This window comes from Strix uralensis, chromosome 2, assembly GCF_047716275.1.
Source record: "Strix uralensis isolate ZFMK-TIS-50842 chromosome 2, bStrUra1, whole genome shotgun sequence".
NCBI classification, from domain to species: Eukaryota; Metazoa; Chordata; class Aves; order Strigiformes; family Strigidae; genus Strix; species Strix uralensis.
In genome coordinates, this window is record NC_133973.1 from 5,680,021 (window position 1) to 5,707,070 (window position 27,050).

The window sequence follows — 27,050 nt, forward strand, 5'->3', positions numbered from 1 at the left end:
TTCAGCATGTCACCAGAAAAGCTTTAATTGGATACTTGAAAGTTAAGAATAATGGTGAGTTTTTTAGTGCATTTCCCAAGTTACATAGGAATGATCATTTTCGTGGCTCGGTGGCTGCTGGAAATGCCGTTCTGTGCTGGAGCACTCTGTGTTGCCAGAGTCGACTGTGCCACCACACGTAGGTCTGCTGGATTTCCCTGCCTTCACTCACGTACTGTGAGCAACAAATACTTCTCTTTACTTGCAGTTAGGGTTGAAATGGCTTTTCAGAGGTTCCCAGCACTTGTAGTAGTTTTTATCCAGGTGGTTGGAGGTCTGGAGGCCCCATTTGGTGACGGCAAGACTGAGGGATGATTCGAACATGAAGGCCTGTTGGGAAGAGGGAAGGTAGGTTAGGGCAAGAGAGCGAGAGTTTAAATCCAGGCAAGGTGGCTCTGCTCTACCACTAACAGGAGTTGCATACATGGTGCAGCACTGCCAAGTCCTGCCTCCAGCCTGATCAACCCAAGGGGAGAAAGCCCTTCAGAGCTGGCATTGCAATGCTGGTATTAACCAGCTCTGAGGAGTGACTTTGGACTCCCTATATACCCAGGAAAGCCAGGTTGTTCCAAGTGCTCTAGTTCAAGGTCTGTTGATGATGATCATTAGGTTTTAGGGGGCGGGAAAAGAAGGACAGTCAGGGGTTTCACTTCTTTGTCCATAGGCTAAGACAAAAATTAAATTAATCAGCGTGAAAATCCCCAGCTTCCTGCTCAGGCAACAATTTATGTGGGCAGATGATCAAAGCTGCCTGGTATCACACGTCTCTGAGGAAGCTCCTGGGAGTTGAAGGGTGCTGATCAGTGAGGGAGGTGAATGCTGCAGCAGTTTGGTCCAAGTACTTTTCCAACTTACCAAGAAGCTAGGCCATACTTTGAGAGTGGCACAGCAACAACATGCCATGCTGTATTCAAAATCTTACTGGTTCCCTTGGCTCCTTACCATGGTCCCTTCTGCAACCCTCTCAGGCTCCAGCTTGGCTTTGCTCGCCTTCTCAAAACAGTCAGCATCTGGCCCATGAGGAGTCATCATGCTGTGCAAGCTGGCCCCTCCAGGCTGGAAACCTTCCTCCTTTGCTTCGTAGTGGCCTTTGATGAGTCCCATGAACTCACTCATGCAGTTCCCTGCAGGAGGCATAGAGAAGAGGTTGCAACGCAGTGTGATTGGGATGCATCGCAGCTGGGCTCTCAGCTTCTTGAAACCCAGGAGCTAAGCTGGGCCAGGCAGTGGGTGGAGTGGAGGTTCCTAAGCATGAGAAGGCATCGAGGATCCTACAAGTGATGCTTGTAAAGCTGTACAGGTTTTATTCCACTCTTAGTTATCTGGATACAGAAACAGAGCTCCCTAATGAAGGTGCATTGATATGGGTAGACCTGTGCTTTTCCTACCGCCTCGAGCTGTGTGAGTACTACACCTGCATACAGACTGCATGGTGTAACCTGATATTTACAGACTTGGATTAGAGGTCTTAAAGTGCTGAAAAGGAAGTTCTGTATAATCATCCCTGTGTTACAGGCACAGAAGGCCAACAGCCTGGTGAGAGAGCCTGGCTGCTGGCCCAGGTTATAAGCATGAAATAATTTTGTTCGATATTCTTCTACCACCTTCAGTTCAGCCAGGTGCTTCAGTACCTTATGGTTTTGATTCATGCATTACATACCTATTTCTCAAGGAGACAAATTCTGTCCTTCTCTGAAGAAGGATACTTTACATAGACCCTCTGAAACCAATGGAGTAATATACCACTAACAGGTAAGGATGGCTGTATCTAATCGTTCAGTACTGAGTTATGCTCCCTGTAAGGAAAGTACTTCTAACAACTGCTGTCCCAAGCTTTCAGCCTTGGTAGACCTGATGTCACTGAACAATATGGCAACTTTCTGCTTAGTGGTCAGTTTTTGCAAAACCAGGGCACGCTTCTGTAGCTATGTTATATATAGCCCTTTTTAACCACTAGTTCAGTCTTCATTAAGTACAATCCAGGGTCTGAAATGTTTAACAGCAAAACTAATTTACCTCAAAGCAGAGTTGGCCTATATATGTATGCAAACATTCATTAATTTTCATCGCTAGTTGTCAGTGTCTCGTGTCAGACTGGATTGTTGCAGGCTTTTCATTGAACCCACCCATGTACTGCGCTTGGCACATTCGGACCGCTGTACAGACCCTAAGAGCTGGATGGCCAACGTGTCTGCAAGAGGACTGACAATATCACTTAGGAAGAATGGGCAGGTGAGTAGGAAACCAGGCTGGGACTTAAGAGATGAGCTGAGTCCAGTTACTTATTCATTTGCAGATTTCCCACACGACCCCCCAACAACTTTCAAATGCCTCCATTCCCTATTGGTAAAATAGTGTTGTCTTCTACAAGCGGGGTGTTGTGAAGTTAAAATCCCTTAGTGGCTGTTAGATATTAGGTCCCACTGTCATGAGAATCACACAAGTTCTCTCTCAGACACAGATGCAACATATGCCCATGGTATAAAACCTGCATCAGACATTTTTCGACCTGTGGTCCAAAGACTCTGGGAGTAACTCACAGCCTCCAAGGATGTAGAAAGGCGACCAAGAGAAGTCAGTATTTATGAGCTGCACAGCTACTTTTGTATGTGAAATTGTTGCGGTCTCTAGAGGAAATATTTTTGGACCACCTTTGCTATATTTATACTTGGGGCAAAGCTAATGCAGGATGAAAACCGTGACTCTGAGTACACTAAAATTCTCTGAACACAGGCTTTCCACTGCATCTGAGAAGAGGAGGCAACAGGGCCTTGCTGGCAAACAAAATAGGCCTCTTGTAAAATATTTGGAGAGAGGAGAGTTCAGCAGCACAGAACTTGTGCTACTCCTACCCTGGACTTGCTCTGTTCTGTTATGCCTCTCTTAATGGTACAAGATTCTCATCATGGCACTGATTTCAGAGGGAGCTAACGTGTGCAGTGTCTTGATAACTGACTGTTGCGATGTCTGCCTTGCCCACTCAAGCTCTGCCCCTCCATGGCTGGGCTAGTGTAGACAACTGACCTGCTCATCACTAATTTAGTGCTCAAACCTATGGCTGAGGTACTGGAGTCGAGTGAGCAGCTGTGGTAGTTGTCTGCGTGGGGACTCTTAGATCACAACATGGACAAGAGAATGAGAGTTACTTCAACTGTCTTTTACCACAGACGAAGCAAGGTTGAACAATTTCATATTTGTACGGTTCACAACACATCTGTGGAAAGGTAGCACAGCTCTGCTGATGAGCAGCAACTTAATTGTGGTTAACCAGCAGTGCGTCTCACCTCTTAGGGTCTAATAAGGTGACTTGGCACTACCCCAGCCAGTCAGATGACATGTTTCCATGTCACACTCATTATTGTGAATGAAAGCAGAATGACAGGGCGGGACTTTGCCTGTGGGATTTACTCAGATGGCAGCACAGCTGCCTACGGTGCTTGAAAGCACCACTAATTCTGCCAGCCCCCAAGACGCTTGGAAATATGTCTAAGTAGCAGGAGGAACTAGCTATTAAATTGTGGTTAGTAAGTGTGCAGAAAGCCTCTCAGCACTTCAGAGTGACCATAGTGTGGCCTTGATAGCTTCTGAGATGGGGCCTTTTAGCTGTCGACAGAAGGGGTGCAGGATGAGCAAGCTTTCCCCCTCAGTCTCACAGAGCAGGTTGCCTCATTCCCACCCTGGAAGGGCAATCCCATGTGGGGAACTGGATTTCTAGCATCCATTAAATGCAACTTGTGGCCATGCTCTGCCAAGAAGAAACCAAAAAACTGCCAAAAAGAAACTGGCTCTAGGGATGGCAACCAAATCCCCAAAACATCAACCAACTCTCTGCCTGAGAAGGAGCTCAGTTCCTGATCTCTGTCTTCTTAAATGCCAGAGGTACCTCCATCACTGTGCAGGTGGTGAAGAAGGGCTCAGGAGAGCCAATTCACTCCTTTGCTGTGACTCTGATCTCACCCTACGATGGCCTTGGGCAGCTCTACATCCTTCTGTGCTTCTCACCACCTGTGATATTGTATTTTCCTTTCTCTTGTTCTCTATCTATGTACTCTAATGAGATATTAAGCAATTCATGGCTGGATGACAGGTCAATTTCTGATGCATTTGTGCAATGCCAAGTTCAATATGCATCCGGTCTCAGTGGGAGCCCCTTGGGTACAGACACATCCATCTATGCAGACACAACCAGCCCATCACCTCTGAGTTTTCCTGAGATGCTCTAAATAGGAACATCTTTGGTTTTGTTCATTTTCCAAGGAGGACTGACTGACTCCAAGAAGCTGACTCTAACTCTGCCAAGTACAACAAATCAGACTGCTACTTCCCTGCGTGTGCTCTGAAATAAATGGAGGCTTGGTTTTTTTCTGTAGTCCTGTACTCAAGCACAACCAACAAAGAGCAGACATACGGTGGTAGTATGGTGGCCGGAAGGTGTTGTTAGCTACCCCCCATCGTGGGGGGAATATGACAAAGTCAGCGACTGCCACGCCAGGACGGGTCGACTTGGCTGTCAGGACAGTGAAGATAGAAGGATCCTGAAAAAAGTAAAGCAAAAAAGCATGAAACAGAGCAGGGCTCAGAGCTGTCTGCTCGGGTCATCCAGCCGGTAAACCTGACTGATACAGCCTCTCCTTTGCCTAAACGCTTGTACCACCTGAGATTTGTGACCCTGTGTGACAGCACCGTGCATCTCGATCCCATGCTGAACTTGGGGGACAAGAGATGGGACTGGATGTTTCTTCTTTTGGGCGGCTTTGGAGAGCCTTCCCCGCCCTGGCCACGATGCCCTTGGCGCAGATGCAGGGAAGGGACAGCCCCACAAGACTGGGTACTGTAATTCCAGGGGCAAACTCCAGCACTCTTCCTACCACAAAACCGTACCTCTTCTTTAGCCAGTTACAGAGGACAGAAACATCCTGCTGGGGCATTTAGCCTCACAGCCCTGTTAGTTTACAAACAGGAAGAACAAATTGCAGAGAAATTGTGGCTTGCTTCAAGGATTTTTGAAGTCTCCAGTCCAGTAAAGTGATTTTCTGGGCTTTGATCCCAAAACCATCCTTCTCCTGGCAGGTTTTTCTGGAGTTTAAACAATACTTTCTGTTGGTTGTCTCACTAGAAATGCTCCAGTCTCCTTGCACACCCACTTGCAGAAGCAGCGCCAAGAGATGGCATCGCTGCAGGCACCTCTCCCACTGGGCTGGTTTCCTTTTTAGAAGAGCTGCTCACATTAGTTTTGGCTTTAGTTATTTTCCATGAGATCTAGAAACTATTGCAACGAAAGCTGCCAACTCTTCAAATAAATTTCAGTGCTGGGCTCAGAGGAACCAGGGGAAGGAGTCTGTGCAATTGCAAGAAATAAATCAAGGCAAGAATTTGAAGCAAAAGTCTTTTTGCTGAGTTGCACGGTGTGTGTTGGCTTCAGTATTCCGCCTTCCTCTAGGGCACAGAAATTCTATGCTAAGCTGCATAAAGCTGTTTAGGAAGCTGATCAACCTCCAGTTATGTCTTTGTACCACAAAGGAGGTTGTCTTTCTCTAGAAGAGCTTGGTTTGGGCCCAGAAAAAGCAGTGCAAGAGATTTTATATTGTTTCTTAGAACACAACGTATTTTTTAACAGGTGAGCCCTTGGAACTCAGGGTGGGGAGGGATGGTATGGTATCCACAAAGCATTGCTCTGCCTTGCCCAGCTCTGGAACTTACCGCGTGGTCAAAAGCAACAGAATTAATGACCATGAATTTTTCCAGATGGTATTTGTACGGCGTGTAGTTCCCGTGCCAGGCTACAACATTGAAGGGGGAGAAATCCTACCAAAGTAAAGAGACAGAGGGTTACCATACACAGTCTTCCAACCTGCTGCACACATGCAGGGCACTGCTCTTTCCCAAATTAAAAATAGGTTTAGTGCTGGTGAGAGGTACACTGGCAGCCTGGAGCATGAAGCCCTTTAGGCACAGCCCAACATTGCAGGGGTGTGGTTTTCCTTAGCATTTCTATTTGGTGAGCCTCAGCCCTCCCCCTGGGGTTTGGTCTCTAAGGGCTTACGAATGTCCAGGCCGTGCTTGAACAAGGCCAGCTGCAACATTGGCTCTCTGGTAAGTAAACCCTGTCTTTTCACAGCAGCTTCAGCTCCTCTTTTCTACTCTGTCACTATAAACATATGGAAACGGTGAGGCAAAGATCATCGCTGAGTCTTTAGGCAACCAAGTCTTCACAAACACTTTGTTCCAGACTGAGGAGCCTCAGCTGGGAAGAGGAACGACAAGGGCTTAGTCCTGCTCCACTTAACCCAGCAGGACCTCCTGAGACCACATGCACGCTACTGAGTTCCATATCCCAAGCCATGCACTGACAGTTGCTGCGCTTCAGTGTTACCTGTTCTCCCAGGGCATCCTCACCTGCTGGGCTGCAAACAGCTTGCCCTGGTACTTGCTGATCACGGTGTAGCCCCCTGGCACTTGGCGGTCCTCATACCATGCAACAGGCACCAAGAAGTCACGCGGGTTGGCCAGGCCATTGGCTCCTGCAAAAGAAAGAGAGATGCCAGAGGTCTTTGGGCAACCTGCTAGCAAAATGAGAGGCTGGTGCAATTTCCTGGCTTTGTGGGTGCCCTCCTGCATTTTGAATGACCTTACTGCCTCTTGGCCCACCATGAAACCAGAAATAGTCATGTACTTCTTGTTCCTCTATGAGTAGGCAATTGTAATACATCCTAGCGTTTAAGTCCATGCTCCCCTTACGTGACTAAGACAGGTCTCCCCTAATTGCCTTCTGAACAAGATTAGTACATCATCCTCAACTAAAGGCATGTAAGAACTAGGAATTAAGCAAAAAACAGAAGGTGAATTGCTCTATGTTCCTGGACATCCTGCTGGTTGGACACTTAGCCATGCAGAAGTTGAGGCATGTCGTGAGGGGACCAAATACATTTCTGAATGCTTGCAAAAAGAGTAATAAAATAAGGGCTAGAGATACCTAGAGACTCTGGACATACTGAGGGGTTGGTTAGCGTAAGGAGTGCATTTTCAAGGTGTAAAGCACCATACGGGTGCTGAAGTATTCTTCTTCTCATTAGTATTGTTACCAAGTGGTTTTGAATTTCTTGGATAAAAATGCAGACATTACTACCTGCTGCTAAGGTTTAACAGTCAGTGCTTTTCTCCAGCTGTCATTGTTTCAAGTGAAAAGTGAAGCTAGAATAAAGTAAGACTGAAATACAAAGGATCTTGGTCTCTGAGGAGAAGGCAGGTAGGTGGTGAGAAGAGTTGCTCTTATAATTACCACCTCCTGAAAAGGTTTATAGACAAGTGCACTCATTTTCTTTTGCTCCAGAAAGTAAATGTTATACTAGATCCCTGCCTTTTGGAGACTGAAAAAACCACCCCGGTCCAACAGTGTCTGAAAAACAACATCAATAATCAAGTGGAGCAGGCACAGGGTGCAAGAAGTGGGTGAAGGCAGGTAACCTCAGCTGGCTGAAAGGAAGGCCGCTAAAAAATCGCCATAAGCTCAATGTGGGAAGATATATGTCCAGTACATCATACAGGAGAGATACTCGACTGGGGTCCCACTAAACAGCTGCAAATTGGGTAGGTTCCCCATTGCAAGAATGACCGGCTTCAGTTTCACTACGGCCCCTGAATGCAGATGGGCCACGCCAAGCTTGCTACTGATTGATAATACCCAGTTTGTTCAAGCATAGCCAGTCTTTTAGATCTCACTGAAAGGTATAAAACAAGTCCAGTCTAGTGGGGGGAAAACCACAACCCAACCTAGAACGAAAACCAACCAACCCCAAAACACAGGTCTGAAAGTAGAGAACTATTGGTACCAGTTTTGTACTTATTTTATCTGTTACAAGGGAAGTTTCACTTCCTTCCCTGTGGCAATCTTAGTAGCAGCAACCAGAGGTTTTTCTCAGCAAGACAAGTTTGGAGGCAAGTACTCCAGGGATAAGGAAGGTGAAATAACCTGAGCTGACCACCTCCAGAAAGCTGGCTGGGAAATCACAGCAGGGACGGTGGGGCTTCAGACACTGTGCACCCTCACAATATCTTTGTCATAGCAGCAAGAGACTGTGCCTTCACGATCTATGACACTGCACAGACCAGGAGGCAGCTGGCAGAGAGGATCTGTGATTTATGAGAGCTAGACCTGTGCTCAGTGAAAGCAGATCTGCCCTGGCAGCACAACACAGAGACACGAATGTGTTGCTGATCTGAGTCCTGTGCTGCTCATTTTATTGATGTCTAATTCTCCAAGGGGAACAGCTTCTGACACTAAGGCACTCTAGGCTCTAAGCCTCTGAAGTGCCTGTTATCAGAGGTGGGGGGGGAAAAAAACCTGCTTGATTAAATCTATAATGGGGCTTCAAGAATATCTGTTGCCTCTGAAATCTGCCTTTCCTTTTACCAGGTAAATTCTATCCTATCACTCCAGTTTATGGCATATCTGTAAGTAAGAGGCATCAGGGATACTGGCCTTTCGAGTTTCTTTTGTTCTCTCTAGGAACAGGTTCAGAGCCAGCAGATGGGGACTCCCAGACCAGAAGGGAAGAGAGAAAGTGAAAAAGGGGGTGGTGGAGAAATGGTCCCTTCAGTGCCAGGGGAATCTTGGGACAACTGGGCCATCACATTTTTTGGGGGGGATGTGGGGGTATAACAGTGCTGGGATGGAAAGCATCTTTGTAAAGGAGCATGTCCATGGGAGGATGTATTACATAAGATATAAAAGGATGGATTGGGGCTTGAAATTTATGCCTGTCCCTATGAAATTCACTGTAGGTCTGACAGGAGATTGTTACCGATGGGTCCCAGGTCAGGCAGCTCGAAGTGTGCCCCGTACACCTCTAGGATGTAGCCTCTGGTCTCTCCAAACACCTCCACACTGAAACGCATTCCTTGCTGGAAAATAAAGGAAGATACTAGGATCCTCTCAGGACTTTTCTGGCAAAACACAGGAGCTGGCTTGCTCCAGTGTCGGACTCTGAGCCAGAGGCAAGGCGCAGTCAGCCCTTACCTGGATGACACAGATTTCGTTGGGTTCCACTAGCATCTTCCCAAACTCAGTTGTGATGAGCAGTTTCCCTTGCTGGGGCACTGTGGAAGCAAAATGCAGGCAGAGGAGCTAAAGCAATGTGGTGATTGCCACCTTCTCTGTCCCCCCCAGAGCACCCAGCCTCCAAGGAAGAACGGTGGGCTCTTTCTGACCCTGCTTCACAGCAGGACCAGGCTCCCTCTCGCATGCAGAGCCTTGCAGCAGAGATGCCCGCACTGGAGGCAGAGCTTCCAGAACCCCACACCACAGCAGGTACCTGCGAGAGGTTAGGACATCCATCACCTCGTGGTCACTTGACATAAGGTTTGTTTCACAGTCCAAATAAATGGGACTTGATATATTTGGTGCCATCCCTGTCTGTCTCATGATCTTCACGTAAAAGGGTGCACGTACCCATCCTTGTCATGACTGTGGCAGTGTGAGATGTCTGGGAATAACTAATTCTTCCTGCTTTCCGAGGGTAGAAGCTAATATCCACTAATTTTCCGTGACCACCCTGGCACAGGCGAGCTCACATTTTGACTTGAAAAGCTAGCAGATTTACAAAACCTGCCCTGGCACTTTTACTTCACGATAGCGAGGGAGGTGAGTGAGAACAATTTAATAGCTATTTGATGGGAGAAATGTTTCTGTTGGTGACCCGAAGGCATTTCTGTCCCTCGGTCAAGAAAGATACAAGCAAATATCAGACTTCTGATACCACTCAGAATATTTTTCGGCATGTATGCACTTTATGTGCCAACCTCAACACTCATCGTGGCAGTCTGGTTGCCTGAGGCTGGCGGAGTGCAGCAGCTAAGCTGCTGTGCCAAATACTCTTGGACTGAAGCAATGAAGGCATCTAGCTGTAAGCTGTTCGGAAATCCTGAGATTTATGTTTTCCAGAAAACCTCTGCCTGTGGTGTGCCTAATACCAGTGTGGGGAGCACTGGGAAATGATCCCTGAGCACCACGCCAAGGAAGCTGGGTCACTGCTCAAAAAACAAGTTGAGGTCTGGCACAGATGTGCACTCTCTCAGCTGCCCAGGAGTGGTGCAACCCACCCAACAGCCCAGCTGGTGTCAAACCACTAAATCTGGGTGGCATGAGGGTGAAGCCAACCCTCTCCTCCAAATCCTGGCTGTAGGGCCCAAGGCTCTGGAAGAACAAAGAGGCAGGCAGGTGTCAACTCAGGTAGACCCTTGTGGGGGAAAGGAAAAGCCAAAAAGCATCCACTCACCAATCAGGAAGTCACCATCTGAATTATAAAGGCATCTAAAGAAAAAAGAGAACAGCAATGTCAAGGTGCTGTAGGCCCCAGACACTTGCATACACCATGACCACAGCTGGGGATTTTTGAACTGGGAGATTGACATGGCAGAAGACTCCCTTTTGGCATCACAAATGCTAATTGCAGGTCAGTGAATGCAATATAATGGCTGGTGCAGAGGAGACAGGGAGGTATAACGTGCCCGGCCTGGAAGCAGGATGTCCTCCGACAGCTGCAAGGTCCCTGCCTTTGTGGCCATGAGTGCATCAGGTGTTGTAAACTGGGGAGTGGGACTGAATTACTTGAGCTTGTCCAGAGAAGGGCAACAAAGCTGGTGCAGGGTCTGGAGCACAGGTCTGATGGGGAACGGCTGAGGGAACTGGGGGGGGTTAGTCTGGAGAAGAGGAGGCTGAGGGGAGACCTCATGGCCCTCTACAACTCCCTGAAAGGAGGGTGCAGAGAGGGGGGATGAGTCTCTTGAACCAAGGAACAAGTGCCAGGACAAGAGGGAATGGCCTCAAGCTGCGCCAGGGCAGGGTCAGACTGGCTCTTAGGAAGTATTTCTTTGCAGAAGGGGTTGCTGGGCGTTGGAATGGGCTGCCCAGGGCAGGGGTTGAGTCCCCATCCCTGGAGGGGTTGAAGAGTCGGGTTGACCCAGCGCTGAGGGGTCTGGTGGAGTTGAGAACGGTCAGTGTGAGGTTAATGGTTGGACTAGATGATCTTCAAGGTCTTTTCCAACCTTGATAATTCTGTGATTCTGATTCTGTGACTTTGCCCATGAGCCACTGCAGGTGGTAGCAATGCCCATCAGAGGCTACGTGCATGTTGAACTCCAAGGAGTAGCTCCAGTTCCTGAGATGAGAGCACCTGGATCCAACACTGGACCCAACATTGCTGCATCCCCATGTCCAGCTCCCTCCTTCTCTTGGTGGCTCCCCACCCACTCCCCCAGTGCTTGGCCATGGAGCACAGCCTGCTTCACAAACACATGCCACGGACACTGTGAACACCTTTGCCTGCGCACACAGGAACACAGGGACATAGAGACAGAGATACCGGGAGCAGCTGGACTCAAGCACAGCAGCGACAGATGTACGTGTGTGGGCAGCCAGCCCGGGGCAGCCTGAGCCTCCTGCGTAGCAGTCACTGACCTGTTGATCATGGAGGTGTTGCAGACAAAAATATGGACCGCGATGCCATTGCGTCCTCTGGGCTCACCGGCGCCGCACAAGGTGTGCAGTCCCTACGGGAAACCCAGACCATTGGGAGCGAGCAGCGGGGCAGGGGTCAGCCCCCTTTCCTCCCCTCACCCCACCCTCTTGCTGGGCCTCACCCCTTCTCCCCGCTTCCTGTACCACTACCAGCCTTTCCACATACGGCCTTTTGCCAAACGTGTGGGCTTTTCTTTAATATATTAAGGGTTTCTTAAAAATCCATGTAAGCTGGTGTTTTCCAGCCCAGGGACTGGGGAGAGCTGGGGATTTGGGCTTGTTTTTTGAAGAGTTCCTTGAAAGGCAATGAAGAGAATCAAGTCCACGGTCCATTGGTTGAAATCTGGGATCCTCTCCCCTCCCACGGATGCCCTGCAAGCCCGGCGGTGTCAAACCCGCTGCTGTTAGCCTAATGCTGAGCATCCCGTGTGCCCCGCGACCCCCCAAGGGGGAGCAGAGGTGGAGGATGCCTGGATGCCTTGGCCCCCCCCAACTTACGCTCACAAAGTCCAGCTTACTCCGAGGGGCTTTTGGGATCTCAAAAGGTTTCCATCGCAGCTAGATTGCAGCAAACAAAAAGGAAGAAAGCGATGCCAGTGGTTATAACGCAAACAGTGGCTATTCAAAAGAAAGCAGACCCTTGTCACCCCGCCGCTTCCCTGCACTCTGCTAGCTGAAGTAGCTTCATCTTTCCTCTTTGCCTTGCTTAATTTGGTTTACAGATTTCTTTTGATTTATGGAACCTTTTTCTTTTTTAATCATAATTTTGTAAAATAATTGGCAGGCCTATGTAGTGTCAAGGTTAAAAAAAAAAAAAAATCCTATTTAAAAGCTGTCTCTTCCTCTATTACTAACAACATTGTTGAGAGCAAGGAAATTCAGATGAGCTGGCTTTCCACAGCCAAATTTTCACAGCCCTGTGCTCCACTTGGCACTGGATGATTCACTCCCTCCATGACCCAAACATAACACTCCTGTTTGCTCCACCTCATTTTCCCCACATCCAAAGCAGAAATATCTCTACCTGTGTGAGTGGGAGCTGCGAGCAGCACTAATTACTTCTTGCAAAGCCTGTCAAGATCCTCAGGCAGAAAGTGTCAGAGAAGTCCGAAGTATTTATTACTGCTAATATAATATTAAGGGTCTTTGCAGCTCTTGGGAATGAAGTGCTGTGGCTGAGAGCCCCTCACTGGGGACAGTCAGTGCAGACCAACACAAACACCCAAAATTAGAAGGATGTTCATGTGGCCAGCTGCAGATACATCCCCCTGCATCGATACACTTGACCCCAGACAAAAGTGCCTGTGACTCTGGGCATCCACGAGAACATTTTCTTGCTTTTAGCTACCCAACCTGGCAGTTCTTGACAAGTTTTTAGGCTGGTGTCCTGACAAAACTAAGTTTATGGGACTCTATGTCTATGCCTGCCGCTCCCCAAAATCTTGAACTATGTGAAATTTCAGCTATATTTGAAAGGGATACAAAGATATGAAATTCTCCCAAGCCTCGTGGAAGTTTTCCAAATGCAAATCAAAATGTGGTTGCCCAGGTGACTTGTCGGGCTCTCCTGGAGAGCCAGCCTTGGGAGGAAACAGACAACTGCGCCCAGCGAGTGCATCTGTCAGTAAAGATGAGCGAAGCAGGGGCTCATCATTAATTAATCAGTTGCACCCAGGCCTGGCCCCACAGCTTGGCCCTCTCCGCTCTACTCTCCGAAGCTATTTGCTTTCCAAAGGCATCCCACCACCGCAGTCTCGCAGCCACCCTGGGTCACCACGATTGGATCCATCCCTTGTCCCTTCCTCCCCCCATCCTGTTTGCTGCTGGGCAGAGGCACATTTTCCTCCCTGGAAGACCTGGGCGTCTCCGTGCCGGCGCCCGCTCAGAGTCACACTGCTGGGGTGCTGGGCAGAGCAGAAGAGGCTGCTGGAGAAGCTGCGTATTCTGGATGGAGACACCAAACAACACACCCACCAGTAGATCAGGTGTGGCCCTTGCGAGGTATTGACACCTCACAGATGAGCCAGTAAGATAGTTCTGAACCTCAGGTTTTGCTTTTGGACTTCTTTAAAGCATGTTTTCCCTTGGTTTCCAAGACACCCTTCCAGACATGAACTAGAGCCAACAAAAAACATGGTCAGAAGGTGCTCCAGAGCCTGCTGCCACCCTCAGCAGTGGGACCTCCCCCAGCTCCTGTTCACTTCATGGCAGCTGTGAAGGACAGCGGTGGCATCTTAACATGAACCGTTCCTCTAATGACTGTTTTAACCTTCAGGGTTGGGAATTGGGACCCAGTTGACAGAAATCATTGAGAAATACTGACAGAAAGGACATGTAGAGGGACAAAGGGAGAAGACCCTGAAGACTTGGGGGAGAGAGAGGGAGAACAGGCAAAAGAAGAGACTTAAATGTCAGGTATAAAGATGGTCTAAAGGGAAGCAAATTTTCTCACTGAGGAATATGGAAGATGACAGTAAGTCTACAGATGAAGTAATAAGTATAGTGCAGTTCCCGCATAACAGCTTCACTTTCACTTTGGTCCCTGTGGACACCTTCACAGTTGTCATTCCTGTGGGACAAGGAGAGCAGGAAATCAGTTTGTCATCCAGTCCATTGATCACAACTGAAAATGGTGTCTGGCCGCTTTCCTCTGAAATACCTGCAAACTGCAAAGCCACTGCCCAGCTCTGCACATCATCTGTCTGGCATGTCTTTGCTGCATTTAGGTTTCAGCAATGCAAGAAGAGAAGAACGAGCATCCTGAGCCAGAAGAGAGGTCCAAGACAGCCAGCACCAGCCAGCACCAGGTGCTTAAAATGGGGAAGCTTTTAGTGTTGTTTCCCTGCTGTATGATACTTCAGCCTCCTGAGACACGACATCCCTGTGCTTACTATTACTTCATAGGTTTTATCTCTCCAAGGTTTGTCCAATCACTTTCTGACTACACCTACATCTTCTGGCAAGAAGTTCCACAGTTCATGCTTTTTCTTTTTTTTTAACATGACATTTGTTATTGCTATTCATTTTCTCCCTGACTCTCAATCATCTCTCTTCCCTTGATCATCTCTGTTCCAGGCTGGAGAGCTTTCTTCTCTTTCAGGATTTCTTGCATGGATGCCACCCAGTATTTTTTCATCACCTTTGTCTACTTCTATGTTTTGTCCCCTGTGCCTTTTATAATTCTGCCGTTGTCTTCGGACAACGTTAAAGGATATTTTTTCCCATTGACTTCAATGGGCTTTGCATAAGGTGCCTCCATATTGCCATCCTTTTACAGAATCACAGAATCGTCTAGGTTGGAGAAGACCTTGAAGATCATCCAGTCCAACCATTGACCTAACACTGACAGTTCCCAACTACAGCATATCCCTAAGCTCTAAGTCAACCTTACTCTTAAACACCTCCAGGGATGGGGACGCCACCACGTCCCTGGGCAGCCCATTCCAAAGCCTAACAACCCGTTCTGTAAAGAAATGCTTCCTAATATCCAGTCTAAACCTTTCCTGGCACAATTTGAGGCCATTACCTCTTGTCCTATCGCTTATTACTTGGTTCAAGAGACTCATCCCCCCTCTCTGCACCCTCCTTTCAGGGAGTTGTAGAGGGTGATGAGGTCTCCCCTCAGCCTCCTCTTCTCCAGACCAAACCCCCCCAGTTCCCTCAGCCGCTCCCCATCAGACCTGTGCTCCAGACCCTGCACCAGCTTCGTTGCCCTTCTCTGGAAACGCTCGAGTCATTCAATGTCCTTTTTGTAGTGAGGGGCCCAAAACTGAACCCAGTCATCGAGGTGCGGCCTCACCAGTGCCGAGTACAGGGGCAAGATCACTTCCCTGTCCCTGCTGGCTACACTATTTCTGATGGTGATCCATTTTAGATGGACGACGATCAGGAAAGCTCCTTAAGGGAGCTGGGCGAAACACAAAACATCACAGGTAAGAGTCAGGCTTGTCCAACAAACTGAACCTGGTCTCTGGCTCTGCTTCAGAGAGGATGAGAAGGTAAGCTCCCACTTACTGCTAGGAAATAACCCCTCTGGGTTTGATGATTGCCAGTGAAAGTGGCAAGAGACTGGGCAGGAGCTTCGTTGCTGTTCCCTTAGGTAAAAGACGTACTACACGTAAATGGCTCGAGATGCTTGAGAGCCAGGCATTTTGGAATTACCGTAATCATAAATAAGTGTAATGGTAGAAGTGGGCAGCGAAAGGGCATCAGGGATGTATGAGGTGGTAACAGAAGTCATTGGAGCTTCATCTGGAAAGGAGCACCAAAGGCACGTAAATATAAGCCTGTCACCACTCCTTGGTCAGTGGCTGGAAAACATATTCCAGCAGAACTGGGAAAGTATTTAGACAAATGGTGAGGCTGCCAGGAGGCTGGAAATTAGCTAATGATGATGCATCAAAGGGAAAAACCTGGGAGGAGTAAGAACCGATGACCGTGAGGTGGTGTTGAGAGGAGAATGGCAGGACTCAGATTAGCAAAGCCAAATGTTCTGGGGCTGGCAGGGAAGAAATTATGATTAAAGATGATGGCAAGGCTGTAACAGAAGAAGACAAATGCCATGTCTCTGTGTGACTCTCCAGAATGAAGCTTGATTTCCCAGGAGGGCTGCAGAGAAATGGGCTGGCAGCCAGCAGCATCTCTGAAAGCACAGGGAAGGAGGGGATGGATGACAGAGACATGCTGCTGGCCTGGGGCATGATGATCCTTTCCTGGGGGACACTGAAGAGGAAAAAAGAGCAGTCTGAGAGGTGGGCAACAGGAGTCCCCAAGGGAGATGCTAGAGAGCACAGACCAAACCCTGACACCACAGCCCTCCTGGGAAGCAGCACAAGCATCCATCGAGGTGGGAAGCAACATGCATAGCATCAAGGGCTGTCTTTCCTTGGATGACCTATAGTTGGGGAACAATGGGTGGCAGTCAGGCCCCAGCCCCTGTGTGGGCCAGACTCCTTAGCTCCCAGGTCCTCAGACCTCTTGCATCTCAATGCCTTTGTGCCCCTGGTTAGCTTAATATTTCGACTGTCCTCCTGGCAGGACCCAGGGCTCTTTCCAACATGGTTACCTGGTTGGGGTCAGGCTCAACCTCATCCCAGTTGTGAGTCAAGTGCCCCTCCTCGAGAGGTTTGAAGGGTTTGTGGCAGACTGAAGGCAGGATCCGATACAGCCAGCTACAAAGAAGGAAAAGACCTGGATTAGCCTGGGGAAGAGGTTAAACCCTTTGAGTGGCTGCTGGCTGACTGAGCTCCTAAAGGCATGAATAACATTTACATTGGTGTCAACTGGACCAAAATGCGTATTAAATATCAAACATCAGCTCACAGCCAGAGACTTCCAGAGAGATTGCTTTTTATTATAGGCTCTAAATACAAATATATGCTGTTACGTGTAGATAAATGTCTATATGTGTGTTTACATATAATTATATGTCTACATTTACGCACACAGATATATATATGTATATTAAAAACCTAAAGATACAGCTTTATCTATGGCAGAAATACAGCAGTCTCTGAGGTGGAAAAAAAGCCTATTTAAACACAGCTACAAAGCAGCTCAGACAAGACAGGGACGAGTGCAGTGTCTAACTGAAAGTACAGAGGAGCTTTCAGGAGACAGGTCACAGCCAGTATCTGAATTTGGAGGGATTACTGAAAGTAGCAACCTATGCCTGACAGGCCATGCCCATAGGACCATCAGTGAGTCCATGTAGTGAAGACCAGAGTTTTATGTGGGATGACACTTCCTACTGCCGTAGGAGGTCCCTCATGCCTCCATCACTGCCTGAGACCATCACTCTCCTTCCTTGCTGCCTGCTGTGTCCATGGCTGCAGCCCCTGCTACTCTGGTGGCCCTGACTGGCATCCGCACGCCATGCATAGATGCAGCCATGCCCAAAGCTGGGCCTTTAATCAAGCAGGAGAGCAGAGTTAATCAGGAAAGCCTGAGCTAGGCAGGGCTGCCAATGCCTTTGATGTGTTAACAGAGGTGGTTGCAGTTTGGGTGGGTGGGAGAGGGGAGGAGGGGGCTCTCCCTTGAGAGCTGGAAAATTTCCATCAAGGACGTCTTCGTGCAGCAAACAATGATTCATCCCTTTCCCACGCACATCGCGAGCTGGCTCCAGCCTGGAGAGCAGAGCTCTGTGAGGCAGCTCAGATGATGCATTTGCCTTTCATTTGAATGAACAACAGCAGGGACAGAAAAGCTGCCGTGGGAGAAGCAAAATGAGAAACCCATCTTCTTCAATCTGGTCATGGACAGAGCACGATGACCGGGACAGAGCTCCAGGATGTTTGCTGAGGGCTGGAACAAGCTTTTCCCAGCACTGGTGGAAACACGGGGTGATAAGCAGCGTGCTGGGTGCCTGACACTTGTTTGAGCCCCTGGCCAGCCCCAAAATGGGTACAGCCTGATCTAGCACCTCACCAGCCCTGGCCAGCATGCAGGAGCATTCCTTAGGAGGAGGAGAGTCCTGCTCAGAGGCTTGGCTTTGACACTGTCCGTCAGGTGCTTACTAGCACCAGTCACAGCAGGGATGTTTTTGCAGTGGTATCAGGGCTGAGACCCCAAGGCTGTTTCACACAGCACACACAACCTACTTGAGACCATCTGGCCCCCATGAACATCCCCTCCCCTTCCTCACCTTTCTCAGAAAACCACTTTCTTTCCCATCCCAATATCACCTTTCTCAGCATTTTCATAATCTACTAGCCCCAGTGAAGCCTTTCCTCTTCCTCTCCTGTGGTTTTCTGCCCTTGCCCCTCTCCCAGTGCACAGTGGAGGTTTTTCATCTGGCTGGGCTCACAGAAAGCGCTGGTGGCACAGAGGCGTCCTCTCCATTGCTCCCCAACACTCGCCCCAAGCACCCTGCATCACCCACCCGCTGCCGGGGGTCACGGTACCTTCTCTTGTTCGTGGGCCGGGGACAGGTGAAGGCAGAGCCTGAGAGCTGTTCAGCATACAGGCCATACGGGCAGACTTGTGGGTTATTCTGAATGGGAGGAGAAGGAAAAATAAGGAGTGAGAAGCAGTGGCACGGAATTTAACTTGGGACCCCCCCTGCAGAGCACCGTGATGGGCACCCGGCACCCGGATGCCACAGGGTGGACTGTGCTCCTGAGTCTGTGCATCAGGGTCGGTAGTCATATCTTCTTGCTCCTGTGAGGCTGGGTGCCCCGTGGGTACCAGCCAGACCCCAAACCCCATTCCCACATGCAAGAGGCCACACAAGTGCCCTAAGGAGTTGGCACAGCCATTGAGGCAACACGCCCGTTGCTAGAGAAAGCTGCAAGGGGCAGTGCTTGGTGGGATCAGCAACAGGAGCGTCGGGGAAAAGGGGATTATTCCCAGTGCTTAGAGACTGCAAAGCGGACTGTTAATATGCACAAATTTTTTGGAGACAGAGGCGTTACCCCAGAGCATCATGTCTATCTGGCTTTCCAGATTGCTGATAAAGACTCACAGCACCTGCACCTTTGCTTCTTCCCTCCTACTCACTAAACGCCCCCTTCTCCTCCTGCCCTCTGCCCAGGGGAGGGGTGCCCAGAGCAGGCGTTTCAGTGCTGTGCTGCTGTTTGCTGCCAAGAATGAGACTGACCTGTGTGGGAGCCTTTGCTTTTCCGCAGGGCTTCTGCACAGTGACAGTGCTCCCTTGGAGTACAAAGTGGGCACTTACCCCTTTGCAGAGCTGTGGGTACGACTAGCAGAGGTTTAGCAGCCTTTGTGAGTTCATAACTGAAGGACAGATTCCTCTTTTTCAGAGAACAGAAACTAAACATTTTGATCTAAGTAGGCCAGTATCTATTTGTTTGAGATCAGCAAGAAGCAAAGGCATCCAAGAACTGCAGGAAATACCCCGGTGGGACAGTCATACACCATTTGCTATCCCATCTCCCTCCTGCAAGGTCTAGTTTAGCATCCTGTCATCCCGCTGCGGCTGAGCAGATCAGCCATCCATACGGTATCAAGCACTGCCCTGACAGGTGGGCAGAAGGAAGAGGTAAAGCTCTCATAACGCACGTAGTTTCCAGCCTTCAAACTCCATCTTGTCAACATGGGTATGCAGTGAAGCAGGGGGATCAATAGCCCTTGTCATTTTTATCTTAGCCAGCACTACTGCAGATGCCAGTCTTATAAATACTGCAGAGGAGAAAGGATCCACCCCTGGGACTGGAGATTTTTTTTTTTGTCTAACTCGTTTTCAGATTTTTCTATTAACTCTTTTGACACTGAGTCTAAACTCTGTCCAGATGAGAGTACCTCAGCCAGGAGCTGGAGGGGTCCTCCTCTGGAAAGCGGTGCTGCTCTGGGTGATCACAAGGAGCATCCACCATAGTCCACTGCTTATTCAGACCAGCAGCCACCGCTATCAATCTCCCAGTTTTAAGGTGCCTCTTTCTTGCATTTTTTCTCCACCCATCTGCTATAGCCAGTCTCAGAAACAAGACACTGCACCAGCAGAGCCATCAGTCTGATCCAGCACAGCAGTTTATCTTTCTTGTGGACACACCATAGGCTGCAGTGCAGACCTAGGGGACATACATATGCATTTGACGTGTCCTTGTGTTGTGTGTTACTATCCACAGTGGCATACAACGTGTAAAACATCAGAACTGGGGAGATCCAGAAAACTCAGGGAAAGCGAAGGGTGAAGCTCCCTGCTTGACCTTAATTCTGCTGGCCTCTTTGCACAGAGGATGAAGAGGAGCACCAACGGATGCCATTCACTGAACATAAAATGCTACCATCTGAGTCCAAGGGATTACAGGAGATCAGAGGGAGGGCACAGTCAGCCTCAAAACGTGTGCTGGTGTAAAGGAGACCAGTGCAAAGGAGAGGAGAGAGCTTTAATTCTTCAGGGTTTCATTCTTGCCTCTGCCAACTGCGTGGCTAGCATCACATAAGTCATGATTCCTTTCTTTAAGACATAATTTATTTTCATCAAACACGTTCAGAAGTTACTTTTAAGAATGAATCTGTCAGTTTATAACTTCAGGCATTCATGTTGCCTCCCTACAAAGAAGCTGCTCTCCTGCCAATGGCTTAGAAGCCATCTTCATCGGCTTCAATTCCTACAGAAATTCTGAAAGCCGCCTCTCCTGTGTGAGCATGTCTCTCTGCCAAGCTTCAAACTTCTGCTCCAGTTTATTCCAGAGCTGATGGCTTCCTTCTCGGTGTGACCAAGCCACTTGCATTGCAGACTCCTTTGGGAAAAAAATCTGCTGTTGAGCAGAGGTAATTTAGGCAAGTCTTAACCCTCACAGTGAGACTTGGAAGCTTGTGAGTAACTTAAAAATAGAAAGTATGAATGGAAATATTTAATTCTGAGTTTTGCCAGCATCTTATTATTCCAGTCCTGCATAAAGAAGGTTCCTGGAGACTTTTGTGGTGGCAGAGAGAAAGTAAACACTTTAAGATGAAAAGAAGCCCAGGGAACAGATATCCACTCCATTCAATGTCATTTTAATAAAGCACTTAAAAAAACTCAGTACCTGTCCCTCTGGTAAAGCTCCTGGACAGCGTGGATCCTCCGAAACATGTTCATTTCCAAATCCCGACATGTACTGTAAAATAAACCACACAGCTCATCAGCGTTTTGAAAACACAAGCAAAATCTATCCAGACAACCCATCCATCGCTTCCTCTTGCATTTTTCTGGGCCGTATATACGCATTAAGACTTTCTCAAGTGCTCTGCTTGCGTATTGCCACAGACCATTTTCACAGCTCTTGGGTTCTCTTCGTTAGCTAACCGTGTGGTGGACTGGGAAGCCAGACAGGATTTGCTCTTCTGCTAAATCTGCATGTCTATTTTGACCACATTCTGCGCCATGAAGGCACTTGAGAAATAAGCCAAATATCACATATACAGTCAGAACAACAGGGTGATGTATGGGAAGAACTGCACATCAACATTATGGAGGCGTGCTAGCACCATCCAAGTTAAATCGGAATTCGCTTGAATCATGGATGTTCCAAAATCTGCAGACTGCCTTGCAGATTTGTGCACTGACTCCTCAGATGCTCAGGGATTGAATTTGGGAGCCGTTTCGTTGCCAGGTTCCTGCGATACACCCCCATGATCATCAAGAAAAAGGTCAGGATGTAGTTGGGATGAGGGAGGAAGAGAAACTCAGCTGGGACTTAAACTATGTTACTGATTTGCCCTAAATAAGTATCACCCAGTTGGGTGTGAACTGTCCACCGTGGTAGTAAGCAAGAATTAATCCATTGCCAGGTGATAATCTGGTTTTCTAGGGCGATGTCTACCAGAGAGACCCACGGATGGAACAGACCTGCATGCCCTCCCATGCCTGCCCTGCCCTGAGCACGGCTAAAAGCCACAGGACGCCGGAGGATGCAGCTCCCAGATTTGTGGCACTGAGAAAATCCCCACAGTAAACCTGAGATACACAAGGGAAGCAGGTATAACAGAGACCTTAGCTTTGCACTGACAGAAATGTAAATACAGTCCTTTCAGATGCTATAGAAAGGCATGAAGCAACTCTGTTGATCTCTGCATGAACGCAGACGTGTTTTGGCAGCAATTGATAGTTCAGCTCCATGACCTGGGGAGAGAGTTAAATATTAATGCTCCCCTCTACTGACTGCAAGAGTAGCCGGGCTACTCGCCTGCCTTCACACAGCGGTGCTGGGATGGCAAAGCCCAGGAGCCCAAACGCTTGGCTGACACATACATGCTTGCTGCAACGGGGTGGCTGCGGCACTGCAATGCTGCTGTGCCCCACCATCTGCCCAGGGTTCCAGCCCTGAGAAACCCCGGGAAGTGGCAGGTGTGGGAGGCAGAGCTCTGACACAAAGGTGGAGTCACAAACACCTGGTTTATTATATTATTATAGTGCCTGAATTATTTCCCCCAGGGGTTCTCAGCCTTGTGCAATCTGCAGCCCCCCCAGTGTAGCAGACACTCAGAAAACAAACCTGAAACCTCCTGACAAACCATGTGCTTTCCTCAGGCACCTTTCAGTGACCTGTAAGAAAGCCCATTGCTGGGGGAGCCAGGCTGGCTCAAAGCCCTGCTTAGCCTGAACCTGAAAATATCTTGGTTTCAGTTGGTTCGGGGGGACATTTCTCTCCTTACAAATGAACATACATCACTAGGACCCTGCTCACCACTGGGTTCTGCAAGAAACATATTGATATGCAAAGCAGCAGGTCACCTAAGCAGCCTTGGCAAGTGTATTGTACTGAAGCATTTCTTTCTTCTTTTTTTTTTTTTCCTTTCTTTTTTTTTTTCCTTCCCTCTTTTAAACGGAAATGCAGCAATATCTGATGGGACTGCAGCAGTTCCAGAATTAACCGAGACCTCCGCACTGCATCCTCTTCTACCAGCAGTGCAAAGGTGGTGGGAGCATTTCCCTGTGGGGCAGTCTTGATAAAAAGGGGAGGAAAAGGGGAAGAGGAGGAGGAGGGGGACATGCTCATTTTCTGGCAGCATAGCCAGCAAGGCCCCGCAGGCTCTGCCATTAGCACAGCAAGGAGAGGGTTAAGGCAACGTGCAGGCTGCTTTGCTGAGCATCACCTGCAAAATGCTTGACTTAAAGCTGGTGGAGGGCTGGGAGGGGACAGTCTGTGGTTCCTTGGTGGGTTTGTGTATCTGGGAACCAGTGTGTGCTCCTCAGCAGCCCCCTGCCACACCACTGGGGCAAAGCGGGAAGGAGGCACAGAGGTGAGAAATCCATCCCCTGTCCTCCAGGTGAAAAAACCTGCACAGCTGGCTTTCCCATCCACATCCCTCAAAGCCCCTTTGCTTCTGCTTGCCAGGACGGGGGCAGGATAGAAAACCAACTCAGCAGCAAGCATCCTGTGCCAGCAGCTGCTCTGTGTCCATGCTGGTGCTGCACAGCACCTTGCCCGGCCCCGCATGGGCGGTTGGGGGGGGAAGCAATGTCGGCAGCTTCCCACTGGACTCGACGGAGAGCCCCTGCCTTCCTCGGCTGTGCATCACCGGGGGCTGCAGAGCCGCTGGTCATTGCCCAGCCACGCAGAGGGATGGGTGGGCTGGGGCAGGAATGCTGACTCAGGGAAGAGGCGGTGTTCGGGAGAGGGTGGCATCGGCCCTCTGCCCTGAGAGTGGGGGCAGAAGCTGCTGCATCATTGTTTGGTCAAATAGGTTCTTCCTTGCCAAGAAAAAAAAAATTAATCCTCAGGTAACTGCATCAAGGGCTGAAAAAAAGACATTGGCAGGACTGCAGCCGCGGGAGGGGAGACGTCGTCCTACCGGTGATTTATCACCCTGAGTGTGGCTCCAAGGCTTTGCTTGGAAGTTCAGTGTGGCTTTTCTCATTCGCTTGTTTTAATTTGTCTTTCCCTGTGGCAGAGCTCAGAGAGGCTTCTCTCCTCTCCATGCCCTTCGGAGTCAGTGTCAAACACTACTTGGGCTGCCAAAACTAGCTGTGCCCTACCAGCTCCCCATGACACAGCGTGCTCCAGGGCTCCGGGGCACCACGCAGGGACCCTGACGATGCAGGTTGGTCAGGCCCAGAGGCACAAAGACCAGGCACAGATTCACAGAATCATGTAGGTTGGAAAAGACCTTGAAGATCATCCAGTCCAACCATGAACCTCACACTGACCGTTCTCAACTCCACCAGATCCCTCAGCACTGGGTCAACCCAACTCTTAAACACCTCCACGGCACACCACAGCCCTTCTCCCTGCCAACCCTCTGAGCCCCCTCACACTTTGCCTTGTGCAGGGTAGCCCCAAGCCGGGAGAAATGACACCTTTCTGCCCGCTCAGCACCCGCACCGGGGCACCCGTCCTGGGTGAAAAAATCTAAGACAGATGGAAACCAACCCTTCTTTTCCATGGCATGGCAACAGGTTTTTAGTCCAAAGCGATCTCACTCTAGGTCCCTGCCTGGCCTCCACGGTTCCTAGCCATGATGGGAGTAATTCCAGGTCGGGCAGGTTGATGGGAACTATTCTGGTAATTGGGCTGGTGGTTCCTCTGTAAAACAAAAAGTTCTCTGTGGTCCTTTGTTTACACTTCTGCTTTTAATTACTGTTGTTATTTTGTTCAAGATCCTGTAGCTTTTCATGCAAATGGTATCTTAGGAATTCATCTGACTCCGCTTTGGTTTTTGTTTTGTCATTTTTCAATAAAATGGGAGAGATAAAAGCCCAGCACAGCATAAAAAATTCAGCAAAGCTCATTGATTGGAATAACCGGGATGCAAAGCAGAGTGCTCGCAATGGGTGTTGTGCTCTGACCTATAAACCGTAACCTTTTGTTCACTGGATTAGACAGCAGGCATGGGAAAAACGCATTTGAAGTCTGAACACATAGACTGCAAAATAATTAAGGCCCTTCTTCAAATGCTGCATAATACATTTCTCTATCAGCTCCTGCTGCAGGACACAGGAAAACAACATTCATCTCAAGACAAAAGGCAGGGCACTTTGTATCAGCTCAGTCCAGTCAACTCCAGAGCGTCTAACACAAACCATCAGAAACGGGGACACAAGCATTTGGGGCAAGGAGCAGAGCAGGTCTTTCACCCTCTGTGCAGGGCTCCACAGCCTCCTTGTGGGGTAAAACCAAAGCACCCAAACGGGAGATCTGCCCCGGTGCCGCATGGCCAATATCCCTGTCAGGAGCTGCCATCTTCCCAACGTCTCGCCAACCCTCTCCTCCAGAAGTGCTGGGGATGATCCAGGGTCAGACCCTTCCTGAAAGGACCTGCCCAGCTCCAGGGTGGGTCAGGGCACTTGGTGGAGGAGGGAAAAGAGGAACAGATGCCAGGAAGAGCGGAGAGGAAGGGTGAAGCAATGGTTTTGGAGGAAAGATGCCAATAGACAGTGGGGTGGGCGAGGTGATGATGGGATACAGATGGATATTGACATCTTGGAGGGGAGTTGCTGGCAGAGCAGCCTGTTCCCGTGGCCAGCTCTGGGTAGACCTGCGCTCAACCTGCAGTCACACCAGCCAACAAGGTGTTAGGGTCTGCTAGGAATGAGTCAAAGATGGACATGGAAGATGCTGTCACAGCCATGACAGAAACCAGTTGGCCACTTATCCAGAGTAGTACAGGGGCAAGGCTTCCCTGCTGCTGAAAGAGGATGGTGAGAGCTGGAAGGTGTCCGGGACAGGTCAGGAAGAGGCATGGCAAAATTTTACTGTATGAGGAGACAGGACTCTTCAGAGATGAATAAGAAGACCTGTAACACCACTATGTAAAATAATGAACATGCAGAAGGTGGTAAAGGAGCACATACATACATATAAATACATATCTCAGGCATATCCAGAGATAGGAAAAGGCTTAGTGACAGTGACAGCCCTGAAGCCTGGGGAGAAACATGATGGTCCTACACAAGCTCTTGAGACCCTCCGTGATTGTGGGGTGAGCCCTCACCACTCCTGCCTGCTGCAGCATTACCCACACACCCCGATGGCCCCAGGGCAGCCGGCCCCCCACAACAAAGGTGAGGTGCTGAAGAATTCAGGGCTGTGAGTCTTGTGTCTCTACGCATGAGCCATAAAAGCCCACCACAACCTGCCCTTCTCCCAAAACTCCCCTGTGCTCTGGCAAATGGTGGCAGGGAAAGCTCCAGCGGGATGCCTCACTGGGGCTCAGGGAGGAGGTCACGTCTGGAGCCCCTCTGCCAGCATGCCCTGCGAGGGCTACTGAGAAGGTGGCTCAGAATGGAGCTGCTGCTCCTCTCGGCTGCCAGGGAAGATGGTGGCCAGGGTTGCAACATCTGGGCAGATGTTGCCAGACAGATTTCATAGGCTGAGGGTGAAACACCCCCCTGGCAGCCAGGGTGGGAGGAGGGGGGGGTGTGGAGGGTAGGGGAGGGACAAATCCCGTGATGACGAGATCCTGCACTGGGACAGCCTGATCAAGAATGATTTCCAAAGGGGCAGAAGAGGGATAGAAGAGCCTATTTATAGATGAAACACAGTGAAATCCTTCGTCCCAAGAGAGAGTTTTAAAACCACACCTTGAAACATAAAAGAGGGGCACATTAAAATGAAACAGATGCAAAAAAATCAGTGTCAGCTGAGAAGGGGCGTCCACAGCCAGCACTGGTGGGTCGCAGGCACCCAACCCCTTACCTGCAAGCCTGTCATCCTCCTCCTGGAGCAGACACAAACCCCAAGCAGGTATCTGGCCGAAGCAGCCTGCCAAGCAGTCTTCTAGCTGGTCGACCGAGCCGGGCCAGTGGCAGGCTGACAGTGCTGAAAGTGAGAAAGTCCAAGGGAGTTTTCAACCTGTTTGCTCAGCCCGGTCTGTGTTTAACCAAACGCCAGCCCTTCTCCACAGAACCAACCCCGGGATTGATTTGAAGATAATGAACAGGGGGTGAGGGGGACTGGGTTCCCTCACTGCTCTTTTTCCTCTTTAGATGTTAAAAAAGGGTCTTAGTTCCCACACATAGGGGAAAAAAAAGAACAAGGTGTTTAAGAACAAAGAAAAGCCATTTTTGCAACTGTTTTATAAGTTTCTTTCATAAATTATACCCCTAGCA

At 49.2% G+C, this 27,050-nt stretch overlaps 1 protein-coding gene across 1 annotated transcript; it reads right to left on the reverse strand.

Moving 5' to 3' along the window:
- Nucleotides 1-26,752, reverse strand: HGD (homogentisate 1,2-dioxygenase). The gene is made up of 14 exons (XM_074853392.1): nt 26,638-26,752; nt 21,046-21,117; nt 18,457-18,545; nt 16,620-16,725; nt 12,053-12,112; nt 11,495-11,586; nt 10,314-10,348; nt 9,056-9,135; nt 8,841-8,940; nt 6,436-6,560; nt 5,740-5,844; nt 4,448-4,574; nt 982-1,163; nt 1-369 (listed from the first exon to the last, which is right to left on the reverse strand). Exons 1-14 carry the CDS (start codon nt 26,650-26,652, stop codon nt 238-240), a joined length of 1,320 nt encoding a protein of 439 aa, XP_074709493.1. The 5' UTR covers nt 26,653-26,752; the 3' UTR covers nt 1-237.
- Nucleotides 26,753-27,050: the final 298 nt, after the last annotated feature.